Source organism: Monopterus albus, unplaced genomic scaffold, assembly GCF_001952655.1.
Source record: "Monopterus albus unplaced genomic scaffold, M_albus_1.0 scaffold209.1, whole genome shotgun sequence".
Classification (NCBI taxonomy): Eukaryota; Metazoa; Chordata; class Actinopteri; order Synbranchiformes; family Synbranchidae; genus Monopterus; species Monopterus albus.
In genome coordinates, this window is record NW_018128089.1 from 584,667 (window position 1) to 610,096 (window position 25,430).

The 25,430-nt window shown below is 40.9% G+C and overlaps 1 protein-coding gene across 3 annotated transcripts; it reads right to left on the reverse strand.

Moving 5' to 3' along the window:
* Positions 1-2,483: 2,483 nt before the first annotated feature.
* Positions 2,484-25,430, reverse strand: crb2a (crumbs cell polarity complex component 2a). 3 transcript variants are annotated; one of them, XR_002276465.1, is made up of 14 exons: positions 23,931-24,174; positions 15,482-16,174; positions 14,297-14,492; positions 13,316-13,455; positions 11,691-11,861; positions 11,487-11,600; positions 8,670-9,620; positions 7,514-8,088; positions 6,212-6,377; positions 4,852-5,722; positions 4,618-4,734; positions 4,323-4,449; positions 3,734-4,051; positions 2,484-2,572 (listed from the first exon to the last, which is right to left on the reverse strand). XR_002276465.1 is itself a non-coding variant. In XM_020618809.1 (13 exons), the coding sequence occupies exons 2-13, from the start codon at positions 16,098-16,100 to the stop codon at positions 3,830-3,832; spliced, it is 4,269 nt and encodes a 1,422-aa protein (XP_020474465.1). In that variant the 5' UTR covers positions 16,101-16,174; positions 25,369-25,430; the 3' UTR covers positions 2,484-3,829. The 3 variants fall into 3 exon arrangements, 2 of the variants coding, with proteins under 2 accessions (XP_020474465.1, XP_020474464.1); XM_020618809.1 differs by lacking the exon at positions 23,931-24,174 and adding an exon at positions 25,369-25,430 and having other exon boundaries at positions 2,484-4,051; XM_020618808.1 differs by having other exon boundaries at positions 2,484-4,051.

The following is a 25,430-nucleotide window of genomic DNA, read 5'->3' on the forward strand; positions in this document are numbered from 1 at the left end:
TTTTGTTACTGTCCATAAAATTATTTTTAACATTGCATCTAATTATAGTACATGGATTTTGAAACACTTCATTCTATAATCTGTTGTTTTTAAACATCTCTTTCATCCTTTTCAGCTGCTGATATATGCACTCTAATTATTTCCTTCGGTTGGATTTTGCCTTAGTCCAGTTGTGCTTGATAACAGTGATGACTAGTGAGTTACAGGCTTACAGTACAGGTACTCAGAGTTTTGCTGCCACTTTTTATGTCAGCTGTTCTTCAACAACAGAAATAGTGTGGCTGTCACACCTTGTCAGCCTTTACTGCTTTCCCAGTGATCTTGGGGTGTCCATATGTGGTGAATGCCAAAAAGTCCTAATCGCTTCCAAGTGCTGTACAGTCCTAGTTGCTGTTGTGTGTGTGTGTGTGTGTGTGCGCGTGTGCGTGTGTGTGTGCGTGTGTCTGTGTGTGTCCATACAGATCACATATTTATACATATTCACAACTGATTAAAGAGTGGTGATTAGTTTCCCACTGCACTTGGATAAATACAAGTATTTCATCATAATGTCAGCTTCATTTGATTAAAATTCCACAGCTGATTTACACAGGACATATTCATTACCTTGTTAGATTGTTTGTTTGTTTTTTCGGTGATCACTATGTCCATTTTGGTCTAGAACGAGGTATCTTGTCCTTTTTTGTATTCCCACGACGTTTCATGTGAATATTCATGGTCCCCACAGGTTATCTCATTATTTTAACTTAAACACCTGTCCTTTGTTCTAAAGCCACTATCAGATATTTCCATGATGCTATACATCAAAAACATAGCTCTACAAATGGGACTATGAATGTTTTGGTGACTCTGACCTTTTAGCACCACCATCACACCAGAATGTCCTCTTGTACAAAAAGAAAAATTAAAATCAGTTTCAAAATATTCAAATCCACTTTGTCTCCTTTCTTAGACACATTTTTGTACTAACTTCCCTCTGTTAGTTTAGAAACACTGGCAAGCTAAGCCAACGCAGTACTTTTTGTAATGAAAAGTCGAGCGCTGTTTTTGGCTGATAGACATCCAGAGATCATAGTCATTGAGTCAGCAGTAATAACAGTATGAGGAAGGTTGAAACGGTGAATCCACCTACAGAATCATTGGAGTCTCTTTGGAACAAATCATTTCAAATGCAAATGTCTGTTTTTTGAATACTGCTCCTCTGTCAGTGAACTTTGTAGAGGGTATGCAGGATCATCCAAACACATGCAGACTATACTTTAGGTGAATTGCCCAAGTATTTGAATGTGTTTGACTATTTGTGACAGACTAGCACCTGTACTCTTGCTTAAAGCATACTGGGACAGGTGGCAGCCCCTTGTGACCCTGAACAATGCAAGTGGTTTAAATAAGGGATGGAAAATCAGAATATGACACTTGAAAATCCATTTTACTTTAAGGCATCTTTATTATAATACATTATTGAGAAAACATCATTGGATTTGTACAAAGAAATCAATAACATCATGTATCACATTTTCACATCAGTGTTTTCTTTTTCTCCCAAACCTGGAGGCCATTTGTTGCTTTTTTTAAAATTTATTTTGGTGCAATATTTCTATCTTAAATCCTAAAACTCTTTCCTAGTGGACAACTTCACTTTTGTGTTCTCCTCCCAGAGAATTGTCTTGAAGAACATTTGAAACACATGACCTTTGTGCCTGTGAAGTGCTACCAGTGAAAGTCAAAATCCAACAAAAGTTTGAAGACAATAAACACAAATGTACAAACTGTACAGGCTTAACTCAAAGAGAAACAGCTACTCGTGGAGTAATCTGTACATTAGGCTGTGACGGCCTATGGGCCACCACGTAAGCAGGTATAGGACTCGGACTACCAGCAATGTTTTAAGATCTTTATTTAACAACGGGTGCAGGTGAAGAGACTCGGGTAACTGGCTGAGCAGGTGGACGTCAAGTTGGACTGACGTAACCCACTGGAACAGGACAGGGACTGGCAGAGTATGAAGATGGAAAAGCTGGAACCAGAGTCTAGCAGGACCAGCCGAGCCGTGGCGAGTCGGCCAGCAGAACAGCAGAGTCCACAGACTGGCTCGTCCGGGGTAGAGTGCGGTTGTCAGGATAGGTGTCAGACAGTTTGTGTTGGAGCTGGACAGACAGCCAGAACAGAGCTGGCCAGCAGGGGAGGAGTTGAGCCGGGCAGATGGAGCAGGAATAGGATAGGGCAGACTGTACAGACAGTACAGGTCTAGAACGAGGCTGGCAGTTCAGGTGCTTTGCTGGGCTCACTGTTTAGGAGCCGAGCTGGTAGTACAGACTACCAGGTAGTACAGAACTGGGCTAACCAGGAAGTGTGGAGCTGAGCAGGCCAGGTTATACCGAGATGAGCTGAGCAGGTTGTACAGAGCTGAGCTGAGATGAGCAGGTCATACTAAACTCAACTGGCTGGGAGTGCAGGGCTGACCTCCCTGGATGGGGGGGGGGACCTGCCATGGCCGGGTTGTACGGAGCTGAGCTGGCCAGGAAAACTGGAGGCAGAGCTAGGCAGCAGAGCAGGCAGGACAGGTACAGGGCTGGAACACAGAGGTATACAGGCTAGGGAAGAAAAACACTTTCTTGGTAAGGTGATCGAAGGTCAGTCAGTAAGGAATTGCGAGACCAGTGAAACTGACTGGCAAGGAGAAGGCAGCCGAGCCCAAGCTAAATATCCTGGAGCCAGATGGGAAATTAGCTGTAGCTGCACTGGTAACTCCCAGCCACGCCACCTTAATTGCCAAAGGGAGGGAGAGATGCAGAGACTGGCATGTGACCTAACATAGGCTGTCTTCCTATAACCAGACTCTCATGTCATTAATAAAACTAGCTCAAAATACTGTATTAATGACTTTTTAAAATATGCATTAGATGTTTGTGTTTTTGTATAAATTGTTCCTTTTTTTATTCCCATGTTGAAAAGATTAGTTCCGCTCACAGCAGTTCTCGCCCTCTTTCTTGTGGCTCCTGTCATACAGAAGGTCACCAGATACTGCCTTTATTTACCACAGTTAAAGTGGTAAAAGTCAGAGTACAGTGTGTTATGACAGTGACAAATTTGCAGGGTTACAGAACTGTACCCTCTGATTCTACATTCTGATACATGTGGCAACCGGGTTAGCTGTTTTTTAGCATAGTGTTGCTTTATGCATTACTCTTAATTGTGTACTCTACTTCGTGAAAACTATGTCCTTGTAAATTTGATGTGAAACCAGTCTAAGAGGAGCTGAGGTGGGAGCAGCCTGTTGGGTGCCAGTAAGGCACTGCAGAAAAGGACACAACTCGATATCATTAAAAAAAACTCCAGTCAACCATTAGTGAGGGGAAATTGTGGTGAAAACATGGTGGAAATAGGACATTTCATGTTCTGATGTGAGGAAGCTAACAGTCAGTCTTCCACAGTTTGTGTTTTTGACTGTGCAGTGATTCTTAATATAATGCCCTTAAATTCCTTACTGTATATTAGATAGTACTATGACAACAAGTTAAGGCCCAGCCATAGACAAGCTGTACAGAGTTGTACAGTGCCATGTACTGTCTTGTTCCGTCATCCTATTAATGAACTTTTGAGGTGCAAATGACTTGGGGCTGTTTCCTCAGATATCCAGAGTCTTTTAACAAAATCGTGCCACCTACAGTACATAATTAGCACATTTCTGTTGAATGAAGGGACATTCTAAGCAGCAGCGTTGGGTCAGTACCTGAGCTCCACCAGGAGGGGGCTGTGGCCTACAGTATATGGCCTTCAGTTGAGCCCAGGTAAAACCTGGATCACCATTAATTTCTCAGCCTTTGAGTCAGATGAGCCTTTCCTCTGGTGGGACTTTAAGCATGCTGTCCATCTCCAGCCGAGCTCCAGCTAGCTCCTGGGCACTGGGGCTGTATGCCCCCTCCGACTGGCGTTTCTTCCTTGCCGTGAGCACCATGAAGATCAAGCTGATGATCATTATCAACACACAGAAGCAGAGCAGTGGGATGGCTACCACCAGCCAGGGGATGCCCTGTTTATAGGCATGTTTCTGCAAACAAAGTGCAGTGATTTTCCCTTAATGATGTGAATATTAACTAAAATGTTAAAGCAGTTATTGTAATAGCCAAGCAATATGGTGATGCAATACACTGTTAGAATTAAGTTTGGAATCTGACTCAAACACTGGGGACTTGAGACTCTACTCAGACTTTGGGTTTAGTGACTTGACTACAGCACTGTTCTGGATGCCTACCCTAAAAATGAACTGAAGAAAAAAAATGCACATTTCTTGAGTAAAGAAGTAAATGTAACAGGCGTACGTTAGTGTCACAGGTTGGACCGCTGTAGCCGGGCAGGCATTCGCAGACAAACATATTGAATTGATCCAAACAGGAGCCTCCATTTCGACAGGGGTTAGACTCACACTCATTAATCTCTGTCTCACAACTGCAACATACAAAAATACATGATGTCACATATTAACAGAACATTAATACACGGGAAAGAAAGAAAGCTGCCTAGGGAGAGCTTATAACACATTCATTCATATAATGAAATTACTTTTGTACAATGTCTTGGTAGTTGGATTGTAAAAAGAGTCAAATGTGAGCTTACCTGCTGCCTGTAAAACCCGGTATGCACGTACAATTAGCTCCCCACAGCCCATCACGGCAGACGCCATCATTTGCACACTGGATGTCTTTACCACACTGTACTGGAGGATAGTCCCACCTGTTGGAATGATGAATGAAATGCCAGATTTCTGTGTTGCTCTGTGCACTGTATGCTAAAGCTATAGATACAGCTGCCTGTTTAAACTGACAGATATATAGATGAGTGAGTACTCACTGGCAGAGAGGGCCACTGTAGTCCTTGGGGCATATACAGGTGTATGTGTTGGGCCCGTCCTGACAGGTCCCTCCATGTTGACAAGCATGATGCTCACACTCGTTGATATCCTCATCACAGAGCATGCCAGCATATCCAGGGTGGCAACGACACTCAAAACCAGTTAAGTAGTCCTTACAGCTTCCATGAACACAAGGCTGAGATGCACAGTCATCTGTGTCTGTCTCACACTGCTCTCCCTCCCAACCAGAGTCACACACGCAGCCAAATTTATTAAAAAGATCCTCACATGTGGCTCCATTTAGGCATGGATTTGAATCACAAACAGTGGCACTGGTACAACCTAAATGGATCTTTGGTTTTCCAACTAAATGAAACTGAGATGGCTGTGGGGCCTTGTAGACATCCATAAAAGGAAGATAAACTCCTCCGACTCTCACCGCACCCAAGCAGCCAGTGAAGCTTTCTGCAACAGCCAATTTGGCCCCCTTCTCATTGAGAAAGTGCAGGCTTCCAGTGCGCTCCGGCACACTGCTGGCGTCTGTGATTCCATCCACAGTGATGACCCAGACAGAAGCTTTATGCGCCTTCTCAGCCATCGAGATGCTCACACGATGCCAGTTCCCGTCAGCCACTTGACGAACTCCTGTAAAGGTAAGAATCTCAACACTGTTGCCACTGTGGATCTCCACCCGGACTAAAGAGTCAAGCAGACCCACTATCAGCAGGTCAGAGCCCCAGGAGGCCCTTAAAAGCACAGCATTCTCTGATCGAGTCCGTAGCTCCATGTATATGTCAGAGACAGGTGCAGCCAGGGAGCCTCCAGCACTGTACTGCACAGAGTTGTTCTCAAATGTGGCATTATACAAACCTAAAGTTCAACATGGAGAAATATTAGTATCATTAGTGCAAAGTTTTGATTTCTTCAATTTAAGGAACAGCCTGACAAATAGGGTTTGCATGTGTTTGACTATAACAAAGCAAAGAACTGCAACTAAATAAATATGAGTAATATTGTAAATCTCAACTAATTAACATTTTCATTATCTTCAGGTTTATGTTTAAAATGTAATTACATTTAGAATGAGAAATTTTCCAGGAATTAAGTGATATAGTGCACAGTTTATTTCTTTGAAGTAATTACTTTAAAGCAAAGAAAACATTCAGCCCCAAAGCATATGTATCAAACAGCCAAAATCCTTTTATACTCATTATTTGCATGTTTCTTATATGGTGATTAGATCCTCAGTATTTCTGAGTTAAGACAGCTAATAGAACATATTGTATATAATACATTTGTCCAAATAATATGACCTATTTATGATTAGCCACAGCTGTAAAATTATACAGATGTTCTCACATTCATATCCATCAGGGAGGTCCACACAGTGGCCACCACTGACACAAGGGCTGCTAACACACCACACGCGTGTTTCACAGGTTTTTCCGGTGTATTCCTCCAGACAAGAACATGTGAAGTCATTGAATGTGATGATGCATTTTCCTCCATTTAGACAAGGCTTCCTCTGCAGAGGGAAGCACCGGGATGTTACACCATTCAGACACAAGGAACTCAGACAACAAATAAAACTATGTTGATAGGTATCAAAACATGTCAAGGGTCATTTTTGTGTTCCACTTTGGGGACAAAGTCATTCTGTCCATATTTCAAGGGTGAGCACATTACAATATGTTAGCAAGGTTCTCCTATTGGAAACACTCCTCTAAGCATTTCCATGAAATGGTGAAAACAAGCAAGCTAAAATGATGCAGAACACAGTCTATCCATTTATTGTTTACCTATTTATTTTTGTTTAGGTCCCTGTGCCACTCATCTTCACTAGTAGTAGCTACCATCGGTGTCATTCATGCCATGATGGTAGGATGTGGGAACGTCCCATTACTATGACATGGGAGTATTGCTCCTAGATGGTTACACTCACTACAGGCAATGTACTAACACTAGATAAACAGAAGCCTAAAATGGAGCATTTTAGCATATTACATGGGAAATCAGGTAGAGAGCACTTAAACCACGCTGGCATTACCTGACTGGTATCAGTTGCTTTAGCTTCTCTGGCTCGTTCATCAACTGTCTGGCTACCAGCTGACTGGAAATGACCAATTATGAATATCCAGACAGTTCGCATTTCTGTTGGTACACACATGCCAGCACCATTTGCTACAGCATCTCCCTCCGTCATCATACTCTCCATCTTTGGTACTGTTGATTTTACTGTGATTTAATGTGTGTTTGTTTAGTTCTCTCAAGTGCATAATAGCTGTGGGGGAGGGGGCGTCAGAGGGGTAGCTCATTTATTACTAAACTCTGTCACTGTGAACTGATTGGGTTATCACTGTGGGTAATATTAATCCACCCATTGGTGGCATTTCTAAAACTTGCGTGTACTCACTTGGGTGTGTCTTTTGACACTACTGAGAATTCTGTAATTCTTTTGGCTGACCAGGAGTTAGTAGTTCTTGTAATTCTTTTGGCTGACCAGGAGTTATGGCATTTGTCAGAAATTCTCTGTATTTCCGACATGCAGTCAGAACTTGGAGACTTCTTGTATGTAACATTGGTCTGTACAATATGAAGGCAGCATGAGCTTTGAGATGGAACACAGGACTATAAGGAACAAAACAAAGAACTGTTTCCTACCTTGCAGGCATCATCGCTGACACAGCCCTTCGTTACATTTTCAGCATCACTTGGTAAATACACTTCCTCCTTGTCTGAGCTGTTCCAGGCGTCCACGTCTAGATGTACAGAGTCTAAACGAAGGTCCTGCAGGCAACCTTTGTAATGTCCCCCCCACACATCAGAGCTCCAGTCTTTTGGAAGTCCTCCTACATAGGCCTGATCGCCACTGTTAACATTCACTTCCGGGATCTCTCCTATTCTGTAACGAAGGCCTGCATGCTCAAAGGTCACCTGCCTGTGTCGGACCTCCACCTGTAAAAGCTGCTTCTCACCAGTGGTCACAAACATGGGAGCTGTCAGTGGGGCACTGTTAGGCAGAGAGCTGACAAAAACCCTCCCCATTCCCAGGTAGACTGAGAAATAGATCTCTCCACCATCTTTGTCTGTGGGTCTCCTCAGCTGGAACAACAGCCCATCTGGCTTGATTGACCTCAGCAAGAAGGACACTTTGAAATCACTCCCGTGGCTCTTACCTATATCATAAGCACTGAAACTCACAGTATCCTCATGGCTGTATGTCCATGAAGGAAATTCTGTCAGGGGAGAATTGAAAGTTTGAATTAAGCACATGAAGAATAGAATGAGGACAATTAGCCATGAGACTTTAGTATCAGGAAGGTCACTGGAGTGTAACAGTTCTGTCAGCAGTGACCACTGTTTCCAGAGGTCAAGCACTAAACCTTTCACAGGTAGCTTTGCAGCTAATCATACCTTGATTATGTTTATGGGTCCTGTCATGAGAAAACAGTAGCTGCCATCACTAACAAAGTACCATTCTTTTTTGCAAAAGATACATTCTGTCAAAATAAAAATGATCAAAGAAACCATTAATTGTATTTATTTTAACCTGGGGAAATAGGTTTGTGAGGTCATAACCTCTTTTTCAAGGGCACCCTGGCATGATAGCAGTACGATCAAAGTCAGCTTGCAGCCGTAAGTGTTTTATGTAAAGCAGCAAGGAAAGACTTGAGAATGTATAGTGAAAGGGAATTTTGTTACAGGACATTTTAACACAGTGGTATTGCTACTTTAATTTAAGTAAATTACACCGGTAACTAAGACTACTGAGAACTGGTTTGATTTTAAAGAACTTGCTGGTGGAAAAGGTGCTTACCTTCAGAGCAGTTCTCACTGCAGAAGGGACGGTAGCAGTCACAGTGGTAGCTGGTCCACAGGTCCACACAACGTCCATGTCCATAGCAGGGGTCAGGCTTACACCATTCAGTCTTACTACAGCCCAGCTCATAGCCTTGGTCCTCTGGAAGTGTTTGGGGTAGGATAGGTTTAGAGTCTATCATCAGATCTTCCATACATCCAATGAAACCTGCACCACTTACAGAGTGCTCCAAAAGCTCCTCTGGTGCTCCACCAATATAAATATGAGTGAAGGCTTCAGAAGGCTGGAAAGGTGTTTCATCTGTCTCTCCATGTGTAACTCTGCACCCGTCCCTATCACAGCCAGGGCCTTTCAGGATCAAAACCAGACCTTTATCTACAATCACATGAGCATCCCTCCAGCCTCCATCATTAACCAAGCCGGGAAATGTTACATCTAGTTTAGACTCCTCAGAAAGAGCTTTTGCATGAAGACCACCCTTCACTATCTCCAGGAGGAGGTGGCTGTCCACATTCCCTCTGTAGAAGAGCAACATATTGGGTAGGGTGGTCCTGAAGCGTAGCTGTACCCTGAAACCTTGGTGAAGTTGGTGCTCAACCTGCCTTAGGGTCCTTTCTTCTGGTACAACTTGGATGTGAATGAATCCAGGACTGGAAAAGGAGAAGGTTGTTCTCGTGGCGCAGTGCTCATCAAGGAAGCCATGAGGGCACAAGCATGTGTGGCCATGTTCTCCACGGTCCAGCCATGGACGGCAGGTGGCTCCATTTTGGCAGTCGTGGTCCACACAGCCGTAAAGTTTCACATCACAGCGATCTCCTCCCCAAGGAAGTTCACTTGGTTCTGCTTCAGGACAGTGGCACGTGTAGGACGCCCTGCCATCTTCACACCAGCCACCATTCTGACAGGGCTGGCTCTTACATTCATCAATGTTCACTTCACAAAGCTCACCTGAAGGGAGACAACAGTGACAGGTCGATATGATGGTGGGTGACTATTACTGGGCATCAGAGATGTGACCGTTTGTTTTTGAAAAAAAGCATTTGTTTGGCAATTATCCTCTTTCTTCATTTTTTTAAAAATCATATACTGTACTGTACTGTACCAGAAAGACTGTAACTCTGGTAGGCATCCAACTGATTTACTGAACACAAACTGCTGAAGCCTCATTTTACTTCAAATAAACTTGTGGTTACCTGTTAGCGCAAAACAAGGCCTGTGGATTTTGTCCCCTATACCTCACACTGGAAGTGCAGAGGAGATCTTATAATGGCCACTATGAACAGGAGGAAGGATTACAGCAAGCAAAACTCATTTAAATGTTCATATGGATGCCTGATTATTGCTAAAAGACTGACTTCAGAAACTGTGGATGTATCCTTCATATATAACATACAGTTATGGCTAAAGTAGCTTTAAGGTTAACATCATCTTATTCCATGCTATGTGATAGCATCATATGTACTGTAACTTGTCCTAGCTCCTCATTGAAGCTACATGCACAGTAAATGATGTTCTGTCATGTTTCCTTTATTAGACAGAAGACAAAACACAGCATGATTTTTCCCACTAGTAGATAAATTGCATTTAAGAGGTTAAATGTAATTTTGTTAGTTAGCTCATTAATGATGTTAGCATAACATTTTTATTGTTATTCCTTGTAAATGTTTTTAATGTTTACACAAATGTCTTGGCTTGTTTTGCTAAGAATTTTAAAAATATAAATATTTTAAGAAAAGTAAAATGATTCCTTTATGTTGAGACAGCAACAACAGCAGCTGACACAAGCCTATATTTGGAGTATACAGCCAGCGTTGTGCATGAACACGGTAAAAAAGTGCAAATGTGAATGAACAGTGTGAACAAATCACACCTAAATAACATGAACGTGAGCTTCGTACGTGCAAGGTGGTGAACTTCATTCAGTATGGAGAACGACTCTAACACCAATGAGCTAAAACGAAACTAACACTACAAGTTTACCCTACAGATTTTAGGATTACTTGTTTAGCTGTCCGCTGGAACATCACATCCCCACGTCAGCACCATTGTGTCCCGTTAACACACAGTGACACACCACCCATATGCAACACAAGACTTAAAACAAACACACCCTCAAGCTGCAGCAGACAACTGGACCACAGAGTAAAGAGACCAGTGTGGCTGCAGGGAAACGTTGTATTTTCAGAGATGTATTTTCATTTATATGCCACTCATATCCACAGTACTCTTCACATAAAATAAACTCTATAGCAGAAATCACTCCCTAAATGGATATAGTAAATAAAAAGAAACTCTCTATTGGCTACTTCAAACCTGTATTAGCTCAGTTTCATTCCTTCTCTTTTGGGTGTCATTGCAAAGCAGAGCTGCAATAGGCAAAATACCCTAACCCTATTATTTTGTTATTTCACAGGTGATTCCCCAAGAGCTCAGGATATAACCCTGATGTATTTTAGCATACATGTTATCAAGTGGTTAATAAAAATTGTGAAAATACAAAAACACAGTGCGTGAGCTGCACATGGTGCACTGCAAACAATGTTGTTTCCAGCAACTTTTTGGCAATTCAGGCACCACAGCTACTTGATGCTGGGGATGGATAGAAGCAGGTTCTTCTAAAAATGTTAGTTACTGCTCAGAGCTTATTTAAAAAAGTTAAAACAGGTTAAACTAGAAAGCACTGAGAGAGTGCAACCTCCGCCAAGGGCAACTCAGTTTCCCCAAAATACTATAAAAATGCTATTCCCAGCCCAGTATACATACTATCATGGCCAAAAATATTCTGTTCTGTTTATTACAAGGTGCTTGACTCACCTAGGAATCCAGCTGAACATGTACAAGTGTAGCCATTGATCTTATCTTCACAAAAGCCTCTGTTCTGGCAGGGTTCAGACTCACACTCATCAATGTTGACCGAGCAGTTTTCTCCTGTAATGTGATAAAAATTAAATAATTGTCAGAAAAGTTCAAAAGTGTGAGAAGTGAGATTTCGGCTGATTGGCTTCTGTAGTTACTTTCCTGCAAACCCTTGCTGACACTGGCAAATGTATCCAGCTGCATCTGCAAAGCTGAGCTCCCACTCCATCTCCCAGTGAGATGGATTCGAACGCTGGAAACACTCCCCGCCATTCTCACAGGGTTGCTCGAAACACTCATCGATGTCAACCTCACAATTAAGTCCTTCATAGCCTAAAGACAATCCAAGATAAAAATAAACTGTTCAACCTACACATATAAATCATCCCATGTGTCTTCCAAGACAGGTCACAAACTGAGGAAGGAACTGTGTGTTTTACATGTTTACCAACCAGACCGACTCTTTAATACTTGAGTTCCTTGTTAATGATGGCAGCTTAATCATATAAGCGATGTTCAGAGCTGCCACAAACAACAAAATGTTTTTCTTTTTACTCTTCCTTGACCACATTTAGTTAATTATCAGAGGATCTTGGCTGTCTGAGAACTTCCTCCATTTAAACATGGTCACAATGTAATGTTTTTATTTCAGCCATGTTAGCACAGTGGCTCTAGGAATGGCAAGGTTGTCAATCCACTACTTTGGTTCACACTAAAATATCTCAACAAGATAGATCACAATGAAGTGCTGTACAAACATTCATGGTGCCTAGTGGATGAATCCTAAGACTTTAGAGATCCTGTTGTGGACATTTGTGAAATATCTCAACAATTACTTGATGGATTGCTTTGAAATTTGGTGCAACCATTCATGTCCCTCCCAGAATGAACTGTGATAATTTTGGTGATCCTCTGTGTTTTCATCTGGTCAAAATTTAACTTTGTCCAACGCTTTGGTTTCTGGCCAAATACCTGTAAAACTAATGATACTACCACTAGCCTCAGTTGTAAGCTATGCTTACTGCTAAATGGTTAATGTTAGCATGTTAAGACACTAAACTAAGATGGGAGACAGGGTAAACATTACCTGCTCAATATCAACATTCTAAACTTTATTAGGAGACTCTTGAAAAAGACATTTTTAATGTCAATGAGGTTTTCCTAGTTAAATAAACCAATAAAATGTGTGTAAAGCCATGCAGAGCTGCTAGCATATGGCTTAAGAGTGCATTAGATTGTACACACTGTTTGATAAATCAAGTGAAAAAGGGACAGGACGTGGTGTCTCTCCAGTATACTACCCCCGACCATGACTGCTATCTACAGAACCTCTACTGTTATTCCTGCTTCTCTGCCATCTGTTTTCAAGAATGGGCCCAGACACTGGCCCTGACTATCACCTAGCAAAGGATATAAAAAGAGATTTTCAAACATGTAAAACAGCCAGCCACGGAGGAGCTCTCAGCAGCTAAAAGTCTGAAACAGTGGCCACCAGAGTGAAGAGGTGGCATCTTTTCTACAAAAAAGTGGGACGAAGAAAGAACAAAAACCAGGGCTAACATTGGTTTGGCAAACTTATGGTTTTAGGTCAGATGATTTCTTCACTGTGGCCAAATGGGAGTCCTACAGGCTGCATGTGGGCTTAATCAATGTTTTGTGAAAAAGTACAGTACCTAGAAATGCTGTGGACAGGCACATGGCAATGGCTCAGTTCACAACCCCTGTTTGTCCTTGTGTTGGGACATAGACAAAATTTTACTGTAGCTGTGCAGCACATAGTTCAGGACCTGGCCAGCAGAGGCAGGTGTATCCTTTGACTCCTTCTAGACACGTGGCACCATGCCGACAGGGGTTAGAGGCACACTCAGGGACGTCCACTTCACAGTGATCACCCTCAAACCCTGTATCACTGCAGTCACATTCATACCTGTAACAGACACAAGTAGGTTTTGTTTCACAGCAAGTTATCAAAATTCAGACAATGAACAATGATTAAACAGAAAAACTCCATGGTGATTTCTCAAAGCACATGGACCTGCCCTCAGCCTCCTAGAGAGGTGACCGCTACCATGGCTGAAAGCTGAAGCTGATACAGAAGTGGCATGAAGTGACGTACCAGTAATGGTGGTTTTAAGGAGGCAGCTTTCTTGTCCCATCTCAGCTCTACACAGCTTTCCTCACCTTTTCTAAACTTTTGGCTTTTCTATTTCTAGTAGCAAAGATGGCAGCAAGAGAACAAACTCTAACTCCAGGCTTTTAAAACATTGATGCTATCATCATTGTCTTTCAGTCTGATATACTGTACTGTAAATACAGATAAATGGAACACACTGGCATTTTTCCAACTGTGACCCAGACTTAACAGAAATGTAACAATAAATGAATGAATAAATACATTAAAACATGATTGAGGCACTTTGAGATGATTCAATAATGATGAAGAGAAGAGAATTTGCTGTCTTGATGGAAACATTACTGATCATAGATAACGGGTCTAAAGAAATTAGCCTTTCATTCTGCAGGGACATTTTTTACTTTTAACGTCCACCAACATTGTTTGAGGATTCTCAGGATACCCTCAGAATGATCAATGCCGTTAAACTATCTTCTGGGTTTTGTCACTGGGTCTTAAACTCTGTGAAGTAATGAAAGCAAATAATGGGGACAATCTGATGTAGCAGCACATGGCTCGTGCCAACCCTGCACAGGATACTCTGGTACTGACCTTCATCGTCGTATAGCTCTTAAAGACAGTAAATGTTTCCTACCTGTTTACCATGTCATGACAGTCAGCTCCGTTCTGACAAGGCTCACTGATACACTCATCAACATCGACCTCACAGTTGATGCCATCGAACCCTGGCAGACATTCACAGGAGTACATGCCCATCAGGTCATGGCAGGTGGCTCCATTGTGGCAGGGGTTGGACTCACACTCATCTATTTCAATTTCACAGTTGACTCCTGTTGGAGGGGTAAGTCAGGATATAAGTCAAAAGCACCAGGAAAATTATGAAAATGATGATGACAATGAAGTTGTCATATCTGGTAAATGGAGCCATACAGTCAGATGATCAGTCACATTTTTGAAAATCACCAGACCAACCACATCGAACCGGCCAAACGTCTAGATCTATTCTGGTCTCCACCTATCTGCAGTGATAAAATCCTTTCTATAGGATTTCCAAACAAACTAATAGAGTGACAGGGGAATGCAGCAGTGCTGATATAAGCTGACCACTTGCAGATAACGTGAATTTCCATTGACACAGAGCAGGCTCACAAAGAGAGAAAGCAGTGTTAAAAAAAGCAAGATGGGAGTGTTTTCTCTCACTCTGCACGGAGACTTTATCTGAGCTACAGATAAGATGGCTGACTAAAAACATCTTGCTGCACACTTAAAATACTCCTTGTGTTCAGTTTATCAGGAACGAACAGAACACTTTAGAATTAGCAGGTGGTGGTGAGGAACAAGTAGTAAAGAAACCTCTAGAGGAAGAAATACTGTACATGCTGTTAGCAAACAGAAAGTGCTTGTCTCACTGCCTCTGTGTTCCTAAAATTACAAATAACAATGATGTAATGTTAAATAAATAAATAAAAATTTACATCCAGCAATTAAACTGTAATTACTGACTACAAGCACTATATATATGTCTGAGGTACAAATGGATGGATACCTGTCACAAAAATATTGTATATTTTTTACATCCATGGAGCTAAATGTGTATGTGTGTGTTCTTGTACTTGCTACATAGTGAGGACAAAAAAGTATTTTTTGCTACATAATGAGGACATTGGTTACAGTCCTCACTTTCTGAAACAGTTTTGTGAGGGTTAAGACTTGGTTTTAGGGTTCAGGTTAGATTAGGCATTTAGTTCTGATGGTTAGGTGTTAGGGTACGGGGCTAGGGAATGCATTATGTAAGTGAGTGTCCTCATAGGAGATGTACCTGCAAAGCCCACCAGGCACTCACACTCATAGTGGTCCTTCTCATTAATACAGGTAGCGTTGTTCTCACAGGGCCGTGAAGCACACTCATTGATGTCAATTTCACAGTTGTAGCCCTGAAACCCAGGTACGCAGAAACAGTGGAACTCTGCAATTCCGTCTATACAGATAGCACCATTCTGACAGGGCTCTGACAAACACTCGTTCACATCATCCTCACAAGTCTTCCCTTCGAACCCTGGTGTACAGTGGCACTCAAATCCCTCTGGTTGTAACATACAAGTCCCGTTGTTCCTGCAGGGCTCATCAATGCAGTCAGTTACATGTGTCCTGCAGTCCTGCCCTCCAAACCCAGCAGGACATCTGCAGAAGTATCCATTCAACTGGTCTACACACAGAGAGCGAGGTTTGGAGCAAGGGTTGCTCTGACACTCATTCACCTCCTCTGTGCAGTTATCACCCGTCAGTCCATCTGGGCAGATGCAGTGGTATTCTGTGGTACCAGGGGTGCTGGTACAGTCTTCACATTGAGCAAAGGAGCAGGCGTCATAGAGTTCATCACAGTTTTTGCCCATGTATCGGATCCCCTCTTTTGTACAAATACAGGCGTAATCATCCATGGTGTCCACACAGGTGGCTCCATTCTGGCAGGGTGCAGACAAACATTTGTCTGACGCAGCTGTGCATAGAATTCCTGAAAAACAAAGAAAGAGTTAGGCTAAGGTTGATTAATACTGTACATGCTGAGAACATATTTGCTATAAGAGAGAGACACCTCATGGTTCCCCAAGAACATTTTGAGACATTACATAATACTTCTACAAATAATAATGTATATTTTTACTTCTTTTTTATTTATTTCTTTTCTCCAATGAAAGCCTTATTTATTTCATGAGGTATTTAGTTTGATTTGATTTTGATTTGATTTATTCTTTCAAACATGCAGAACAAATGACATCAACACACCCATAATTACACAAATCCAACCAATGCTAATCTAGAATCAGTTTGCTTATACCTAGTACATGTTTGAATGGAGTAGTTCAGAATGACATTTGCTTGTCAATAACCCTCTGGTTCTGTGGTCACCAACTGTAGTCGAGATTCAGACCAATACCACATATTGTATGTAAAGACTCCTTTATGTATTGATATTAATTCATTAATTTTTTAAAATATATTGTATCACTCATTTATTTCATTACCATTGTATTAATTAATCGATTCATGTACTTATTTAACTGCTTAATTATCACTCATCTGGTAACAGTAACCCTGCATTAAAACAAGTAAGTGAAGTAATGTGGGAATGAATGTGTGTGTGTGTGTGTGTGTGTGTGGTTGTTTGTCTGTGTGTTAGCCCTGCGATGGATTGGCGACCTGTCCAGGGTGTACCCCGCCTTTGCCCGATTGCCGGCCGGGATTGGCTCCGCACCCCCCGTGACCCCGCTTAGGGAACAAACGGTAGAAAATGAATAAATATACTGTAAGTTTCCATTAATAATTTTGGATAAATATACTTTTATATTTTGATCATATCTGCAGTGGAGTATCAGTGTGGACCTACTACAGCAGGAAGCGTTGCATGGGACTTAGATAGGATCTCTTCATTGTAGGATGAACAAAATGTTTAAGCTCAGGTGAAGCCTTCACCCAACCGCAGAACTTTGAAAGTTAATCTGAAAAATATTTTATTAAACTGTAACAAACGCTATGACTGGCGGGATACTATTCGATAGGACTGGGGGCTTTTTTTTGTGTCTGTGTCCTTGTCTCATCATTCTACGGCCTATAGGGGCCACTGGTTGGACCACCCTAACAGGTCATTCCTTTAATTAGTTGTTATTGTGTCTCAGTTTGCTTGTAGTCAGTGCAAATAATGACTGTAATGCGTATTATTATCCATGAACAACTGTTCTGTGGGCCTGTGTGACCGTTCTGCAGTAGATGTAAACACTATAAGCTGGGGTGGGACGGTTTAGTGAGGATTTACAGTACATACACCGTGTTCCCTCACCAGCCAATGCCATCAGGTCGCTGTGGAATCAGTCCACATTCCTTTTATTAAGCCAGCCTCAACTCCCAGTGCGAAATACCCCCATCCACTATTCCAAAGCCTCTCAACCCCCAACACTTTGATCAGTGTCCTGTTGCCAAATTTTCACTGAAGGGGAAAATATTAACAGTGAGGGGATTTATGAGGGGAGGAAGGGGGCAGAGTTGGGATAGAATAGTAATGAGACAGATGGTTGCTCTTGTTATTTGTTGTAAAGGTTGGCTGTCACTGGCCTTTTCCCAGGAATGAGAGACAGATAAAATAAGAACACTTTCACTCCTGTCATTACAGACTGAGGAGGTCAGAATGTTTGAGATGAGATACTGTACATCTCTGGTTACACGGCTGTAGTGAAGGCCACCAAGTTTAAGACCAAGCAAAGTCAATTCCAATTCAAAGTCAAGCCAAAACCAAGACTTAAAAACACCTGTATTCTCTCCCAAGGATAAACTTAAACTAGCCCTTAATAAGAACATTCCACTGGGTTTAAAAGCTGGGAAAATAATTTTGTAATCAGTTCTTATGAAAGATGGAGTCCTAAATGGACACTTCGTTACATAGAACAGTTTTGGTCATATCACCAAAGAGGATATATTTTTTGTTTCCTCTGCATACTTCAATTTTAAGTAGGTGGGGCCCTGTTGGAAAAACATGGGGCTCTATTGTCCTGCCAGAACGATTTCTGTGTCATTTTAAATGTAGTTGTTGTGCGGTTTTTCTTGAACACGTCTACTTTTTTGCACACTGGTGTGTTTGGTATTTGCCTGCCATAAATGAATGTGCTCATAGTGAGGTGGTAGGAGAGGCACAGCTGAGGCTGTTTGTATGTTTACTAAACAGCACAGTGTAATTTTGGTGCTTGTTTCAACCCCAAAAAGCCATAATAGCAATGCCTTCTCAGACCACCTCTTATCGCAGTTGCAGGTGTATTTGCAATTTTCCTGACAAGAGCATAGGTTGGGAATCATGAGATCAGGTACCCAAATGTATTTTATTGGCTCACTGTACTTTAATATGACAGAGGTCTTATGTGATGTTGTGAATTTAATTGATTTTCCAGTCTCGTGGCTATAGGACAGTGCTCCTCCAGGTGCCATTCCTCTCTCCTGGCCTCAAACCTTCCACCCACACTGATTAGCTTTCACCTACCCACCTCCCAAACACACAATCTGTTCCTCATCTTTGTCAAACATTTAGTGCTTCAAGGAACACAAAGGAATCACTGTAGATGAGCTTGTCAGTACTTTTAACAGCTCCTTCACATATATTTTAATGCTATAGCTCCTGTCAGATACATGAACGTCAAAGATCTTCATTTCTATGAAGAAACAAGGAGTTTAAAAAGACAGTGTTGGAAGGCAGAGCAGAAACAGAAGGATAGTGATTATCTTGCTTATCTTAAAGACATGGTGCCTACTTATCAATGTGTAAGAAACACAAAGCTCTCTACTTTTCACAGCTGATTGCTAAACAGTCATAATCACAGAACTTTTTTTTAAAAACCATAAACTCTGTATTTGGTCCCCTGCTCAGCCAGACAGCTCAGTCTCCCCTGAGAGATGTGAGGCATTTCTTAACTACCTCTACAACAAACTAGTGAAGATTTGGCAACACACTAATACAGGATTCACAGAGCCTGATGACGACCCCTGCCCATCTTCAGCAGTAATTCCCTAGTAGTTCCTATTTGGTTTTCAAAAGCACTATTTCAGCCAGTTGGTTTTATTTTATTTTATTATTTTTATTTTACAGCCACTGTTCTGTGCCTACTGTTTTGACCTGTGACTCAGTGTCTCTGATTTGTGACATATAAGTATGTATTTGAGAACTGATCATTTTCTTGCTACAACATACCAGTTTCAGTCTATTCTCATCACAGGGTGTCAAATAATGACACTGTGTCAAGTAACTTTTGCATCCCAGATGCTAAATGTTCCCTTTGGCATCTATATGACCAAAGCATCAACCTACTCGGCTCAGTATTTGATGCCGCAGGCAGCAGCTCCACTTGTTCATTTACAATTAAATACAGTAGGAAATGAAGGGAGAACATCTGTATCAGGAGGAGACTGAGGTGGAACCTTAATGATTCCTCACTTTATATATTTGATATGAGCTTTGACAACGTGTTTCTGGTGGGTCATAAAGCATCAGAGGTGCTTGACTCCAGTGTGAAACATTATGCTTTTTATTGATGAGTTACGTTTAACCCAAGCCATAATCGGTTCCTAAACCTAAACGTGTGGTTTCTGTGCCTAAACCTTAACCACATCTTCTTTGCACATACAGCCAAGCTATTCACTGACCCTTTGGGATGAGATGAGAACATGTTGCCAATTAATGTAGTAATGAGAAAAGTTTCTTCTTTTAAAAGGATGTGTTGTTTTTGTGTGGAAACATGAAACTTGTTCCAAATAACAACATAAAATGTCATTATAACATGAAAAATACTCACTATGACAAGAAAAGGAGCTTGTTAAAACAATAACACTTTTGGTCTGGATATTTAAAATTTAATTTTTACTATTATTAATTAAGGATATAAAAAATATTTACATTGGTGCTCTGTATTTACAGGTCACTACCAGTGAGTGTAGAAGAATTTTAAGTAATACAAATGTATTTACATTTAAACTCTATGCTGCAAAGAACCTGTTGTGAAAATACTGGTGTTGTGTACAGTTGGTGGGTTTAATGCAACCCTGGGCAATGTCGCCTGTTGGTCCAGAGACTTAAAAAAACATTGCTGTTATAACAAACTTATGACAAAACAATCTCCTTGTAATGAGTTATGATCTCCATGTAATTAAAAAAAACTGAGAACCCCTGATGAAATAGTTCTTATAACAAGTTCAAAGCAGTGTTGCCACCATGGTGCAAGAACAAATCAGTATGCCCCTCAGCCATCAGTGTAGTTGGTAAAATTCTGGTCACCTTACATACATGAACTTAATCCATAGTCCCCATACCAATCCAAGATCCAATAGCATCTTAATAATTCCAGAACAACCGTATTTGCCACATGCCATGAGCATCAAATGTCATTCCTCATTTGGCCTATGTCATAACCCATAACCTTAATGATTCCTCACTTTATAGATTTGATATGAGCTTTGACAACGTGTTTCAGATGTGCAACGTACACTCAGCCCTACAACCGTTGCCCAGTGTCACCCTTTCGAAGCAGAAGGTTGTTGTCATTTCCAATTGTGGTTGAGGTTTGGTGTAAGAAGGAGACCAGGATAAACATATTAACTGTGTGAAGAAGGGAACCTTTGGTTGCTTAATAAGAAACTTAAGTGCTGTTGTGTCAAACATGGGTAGAAACGTTATGTATTATGGAGGGATGATTGTTTTTAGGCCTTTATTCCAACCATATGCTATTTGATCAGTTGATTTCAAATGATTTCTGCCTTTAATTAATTACATTCATGTTCAACTATTCTGCATGACATTCTGCATTTGTGCAGCCCCTATTTGGAATCAGTGCTGCATTCAGTACTTTCAACCTGACTCTTTCTCTGCATAGGTTACGAATGTGAGCAAGTACATATGAAAATTCATATGTACTTGGATCAATAAGATAGATAAATAAATAAATTTATTTTAAAGGTATTCATCTACTTAAAAATTATGATTATTGTGTTTTCCTGTCAGGAGGTAGGACTTATGAGCTATACTGCAACCAGCCACGATAGCTTCGCTTCTGGGAGCTGTCATGGCATCCAGATTTTCTACAGTTGAAGACCACAACATACCATCCCCGCACTTCCTGGTAGTCACCATTTTACTATTGTGACTGTGCACTTAATGTGATAAAAGAAGGAAGCTTCGAAATTTTGTCCACCATAATTATGTCACAGCAGAGATTACTGTTTTCTGCAAATACTTATGATCTGCTTGTTCATGATCTTAAATCTGCTGCAAAACAATTCAGCATCATGCTTGAGCCTTATCTGAAATTTAAACATAAAGTTCAATTTATCCAAATAAATGCAAATAAAAATTAATGATTTAAAAGCCTGTGTTCTCATTTGTTTTCTAAAATAATAATAATAATAATTCTGATAAAAATCTGATATGTTCTTGTTTTGTGTGTATTTATTCTCTCATTTTTGCCTCTCTCTCTCTGTTAGGACACTGGTTTTCAGTGTGCACACCCTTTTCCTATTTGGTCGCTGTCTTCATCTCCTTCTCCTTATCCACCCTCCACTTCTACTCTTCATCCTACTTTCCTTCCCCCTCTATCTGCCAAGCAGGTTTGATGGCCTCCCTGACCTCCAGAGCCTTTCTGAGTTGTAATCCCTCTGGCCTATTTGGGCCAATCCTCTTGCTCCTGTAATCTCCTGGTGCCAGGATACCTGCACATATTACAGCTTCAACCTTTAGCATCTGTCCACTCTGTCACCTACTCTATCACAATATTCTCTCTTACATACTCCTTCTGGTACTGACATCACTTCTGACCACCTTCCCACAGTCAAACCTTCACGAAATGTGGCACAGTTTGCAGGATTTCCAGGTTTTGGAAACAGTGGACTAACACTGTAGGTGGCGCTACAGTCACAGTGTAGCATTATATGCCTAAAAGATTTATTACACCTACACATTTGTTATTAATTCATAAATATTTATGTAAAATTATAAAGGCTAGGGTAGCTGTAGTTTATAAATTAGTTTATGATTTCATACTTGACTGAGGGTTTCTTCTTTACATACATATATGTTGCATTTACAGACATTATGATCAAAAGTTATATGAGTGCATCAGCTTCATACTGTACACTGTGGCTGTAATCAATTCTATCACTGCATTTTTGTATTCAATAATTTTAAAGTTTTATTTAAGAGTAACTTCAAAATAAGAAAAGGTTTTGTGGTTTAATATGCAGGTTGTATCATGCAACATGAATGCATACATATCTTAGAATAACAGGAACATTTCAAGCTGACATAAATCTGGTTTGTAATTTTGCAACGCTTCACTTGAAGTTCTCCTGTTTAGCAATTACAAACTCTAAGGGATTCAGACCCATAATTTATTACTTTGTAGAAGCACTTGCTTCCAGTCTTCTTTGCACACTTGGATTCGGGGAGTTTATCCCATTATTCATGGCAGATCCTCTCAAGTGCTTTCAGATTGGATGGGAAGTGTGCGTGAACTGCCATCTTCACATCTCACCATAGATGTTCTCTGGGGTTTAAGTCTGGGCTTTGGCAGAGCCACTCAAGGACTTTCAGACACTTGTCCTGAAGCCACCCCGGTGTTGTCTTGGCTGTATGCTTCAGGTGACTGTCATGCTGAAAGGTGAACTGCTGGCCCAGTTTCAGGTCTCTCCACTCTGCAGCAGGTTCTCTTCAAGAACCTTTGTATTTGGCTGCATTCATCCTCCCCTCAATTCTGACCACCCCTCCTGAATAACCAGTGTAATTATGCACCCACACAGACACCAAGAACTCTTTACCACTTTTAAATAAAATCCCCACTTTTGAACAATTTGGCACATGACTCAAGCCCACTGTTTGATATTTATTTGGTCTTTTGTGACCACATTATGCACCTCCACTTATACACAGGCAGATACCAATGAGGTTCTTTCTACTGATCTTGCCACTGTTTGCTCTGTTTGATCAGGCATGACTGAGAAACCGGGGCACATCTGATAGAAAGGGCTAGTAAAATCTACCAAATAAAAACATTATTATTTGTCTCCAAAGCCACACTTTATACAATAAATGAGCCAATCATACATCAGCTGCCAGTAATTACAATTTCAGTTGGCTGAGAGTCGCTCCAGCCCCCTGCAACTCTCTACAGTATAAGCAGTATAGATAATCACTTGTGGTTTCTCAGTATTGTGAAAATTCATTGGAAACTAACCAACCCCTTAACATTATTGAGCGTGACAAACCACCCTGAACTGGCCTCCATCTGTCTGAGTCATATATAGTGGGAGCACAACCGCCTTAATAAGCACCTCTCAAAAACCACTTGTTCTTGTAGCAGCATCTCTGAGAGCACCGGAGATAGACATTCCTGGGACATTCAAATTCAGTGAAGTGAGGGTCCTCATGGCTCCTCTACACTATCTAAGAAGGGATGAAATGCTAGCACTAATCATTTCAGTCAGTAAGCATGCATCAGGTATTTGTGAGGTACACTAATTATTTTGTGTATTTACATTCTTCAGTAACTCTTCCTGTGTAACCTGTTGCTTTCATGAAAACACAATTAAATGCTAACATCAAACAAGTGAGCACACACAAATCTCTCATTACAAATTACAACTTGACACAGCCTTCAGTACTTTAACATTTCATTACAGTGATGAAATTAAATGACCAAACAAACTGTCCTTTAACGTAGACAACAATAACTGTTATTTCTACTCACCCCATTTGAACATCATCATTGTCAGCAGCACTGTCTTTAGATTCAGGTGAAGTTTTTCCAGCTCCATGTTAAACCTCTCAAATGGCTCCGTATAAGATCACAAGGTAGTGTGTAGAAAAAAAGGAAGCGAGAAGCCCTAAAGCACTAACATGCTGCTATGTGATGGGAAAAGCTCCTCACTATGTTGTAGTTGCCCAGTGTTTAAAGGCTGGCATGCTACACTCTGCCCATGCTTGGCTACTCATGAACGCAGCACTGGACTCTAACAGTCAGCCCTCCCTTCTCTGAACTCAGTGTAATCAGCCATGAGAGCAGCGAGACAACAGCAAAACATGAGCTGGATTAAGATCTGCTGGTACTGGTGCTCATTCTCTGAGCCCTGATTTAAAAATGAGACTTTAAGGGACGGCATAAAAACAAGAAACTGCAAAAGGAGAAACAAAAAATAATCAAAAGAAAGTATATTAACATGAAGCAAGAACTACAAAGATGAGATCCTGCATAAAAGAAGAATCTTAATCTCTAACATTTTCAGTTAAATGACACATCTTGGTTTTAGTGATGGTGATGATTATGCCTTTCTTAGTTTTGTTTGAACAAACAACTGAGATCTTATGATTCTGTTCAGTTGTTTGCATGGCAAATGATGCCATTTTCAGTTACAGGGAGTTATTAGTGACTCTTAACATTACAATTTCAGTTATTGGCAGTAACTTTGAACAGCTAAGCCTAAACTAACTTAAGAGCTTTGTTTGATGATATTATTCCAAAATTTCCCAGAATAAAAACATGTTGGCTAATTCAGAATAAAATAAGTAGCATTTGTAATATTTGTACATTTAACCACAACACTGCTGGTTCATTTATAGCTGAGAACTTTTATGCACACCTTACCCCCTCATTCTCTGGTCTAATATGTCTCAGAGTCTTGAAAGATGGACAAATAGCCATAGCATCTCTAATGTTACCATGAATAAGTCAAAAATCAAATGTTCAGTCATTGGTAATTATAGATGTATGTGCACAGCTCTACTGTGTGATTTTATCTGCTGGCTGTAACATTTGTAGCACATGATTGATTGGGACACGTGCACGGTATTTTGTGTTGTTTTGTCAACAGGTCTTCCAACCGACTGTATATGACCCATATGATCATCATACAACCCATGGCAGTGTTTCATTATACTGTATAGTGTTCCTTTAGTAGCAGGGGGAATTGCAACAATTCTGCCAAAATTAATGACAACATACATCCAACTATAAGCCTAGACAGACTTTTGTCTGCTAAGTAACCTGTCATCTGTCATCTTGAAAACTGCCATAAATATGCTGTTATGATCATGAAACCATCACAGTTTGATTAAGTTTTGCCATACAAACTACATGGTTAGGTATAGGCACAAAAACTACTTATTTACATTTAGGGGAGAAAACTTACTTGGTCACGTTTAGGAACAAAAACTTGAAAAACACAAACCACACATAGGAACTGCTGGCTTT

What these genes read in the sequence shown, in the direction of transcription:
- crb2a (XM_020618808.1), bottom strand. Translation starts at nt 23,997, where the DNA reads ATGGAGCTGGAAAAACTTCACCTGAATCTAAAGACAGTGCTGCTGACA. An exon ending in TGTCATGACATGGTAAACAG is followed by an intron (nt 13,456 to 14,296) that starts GTAGGAAACATT and finishes TGTCTGTTACAG; the next exon opens with GTATGAATGTGACTGCAGTG. An exon ending in TCAGCGATGATGCCTGCAAG is followed by an intron (nt 6,378 to 7,513) that starts GTAGGAAACAGT and finishes TTCCCTCTGCAG; the next exon opens with AGGAAGCCTTGTCTAAATGG.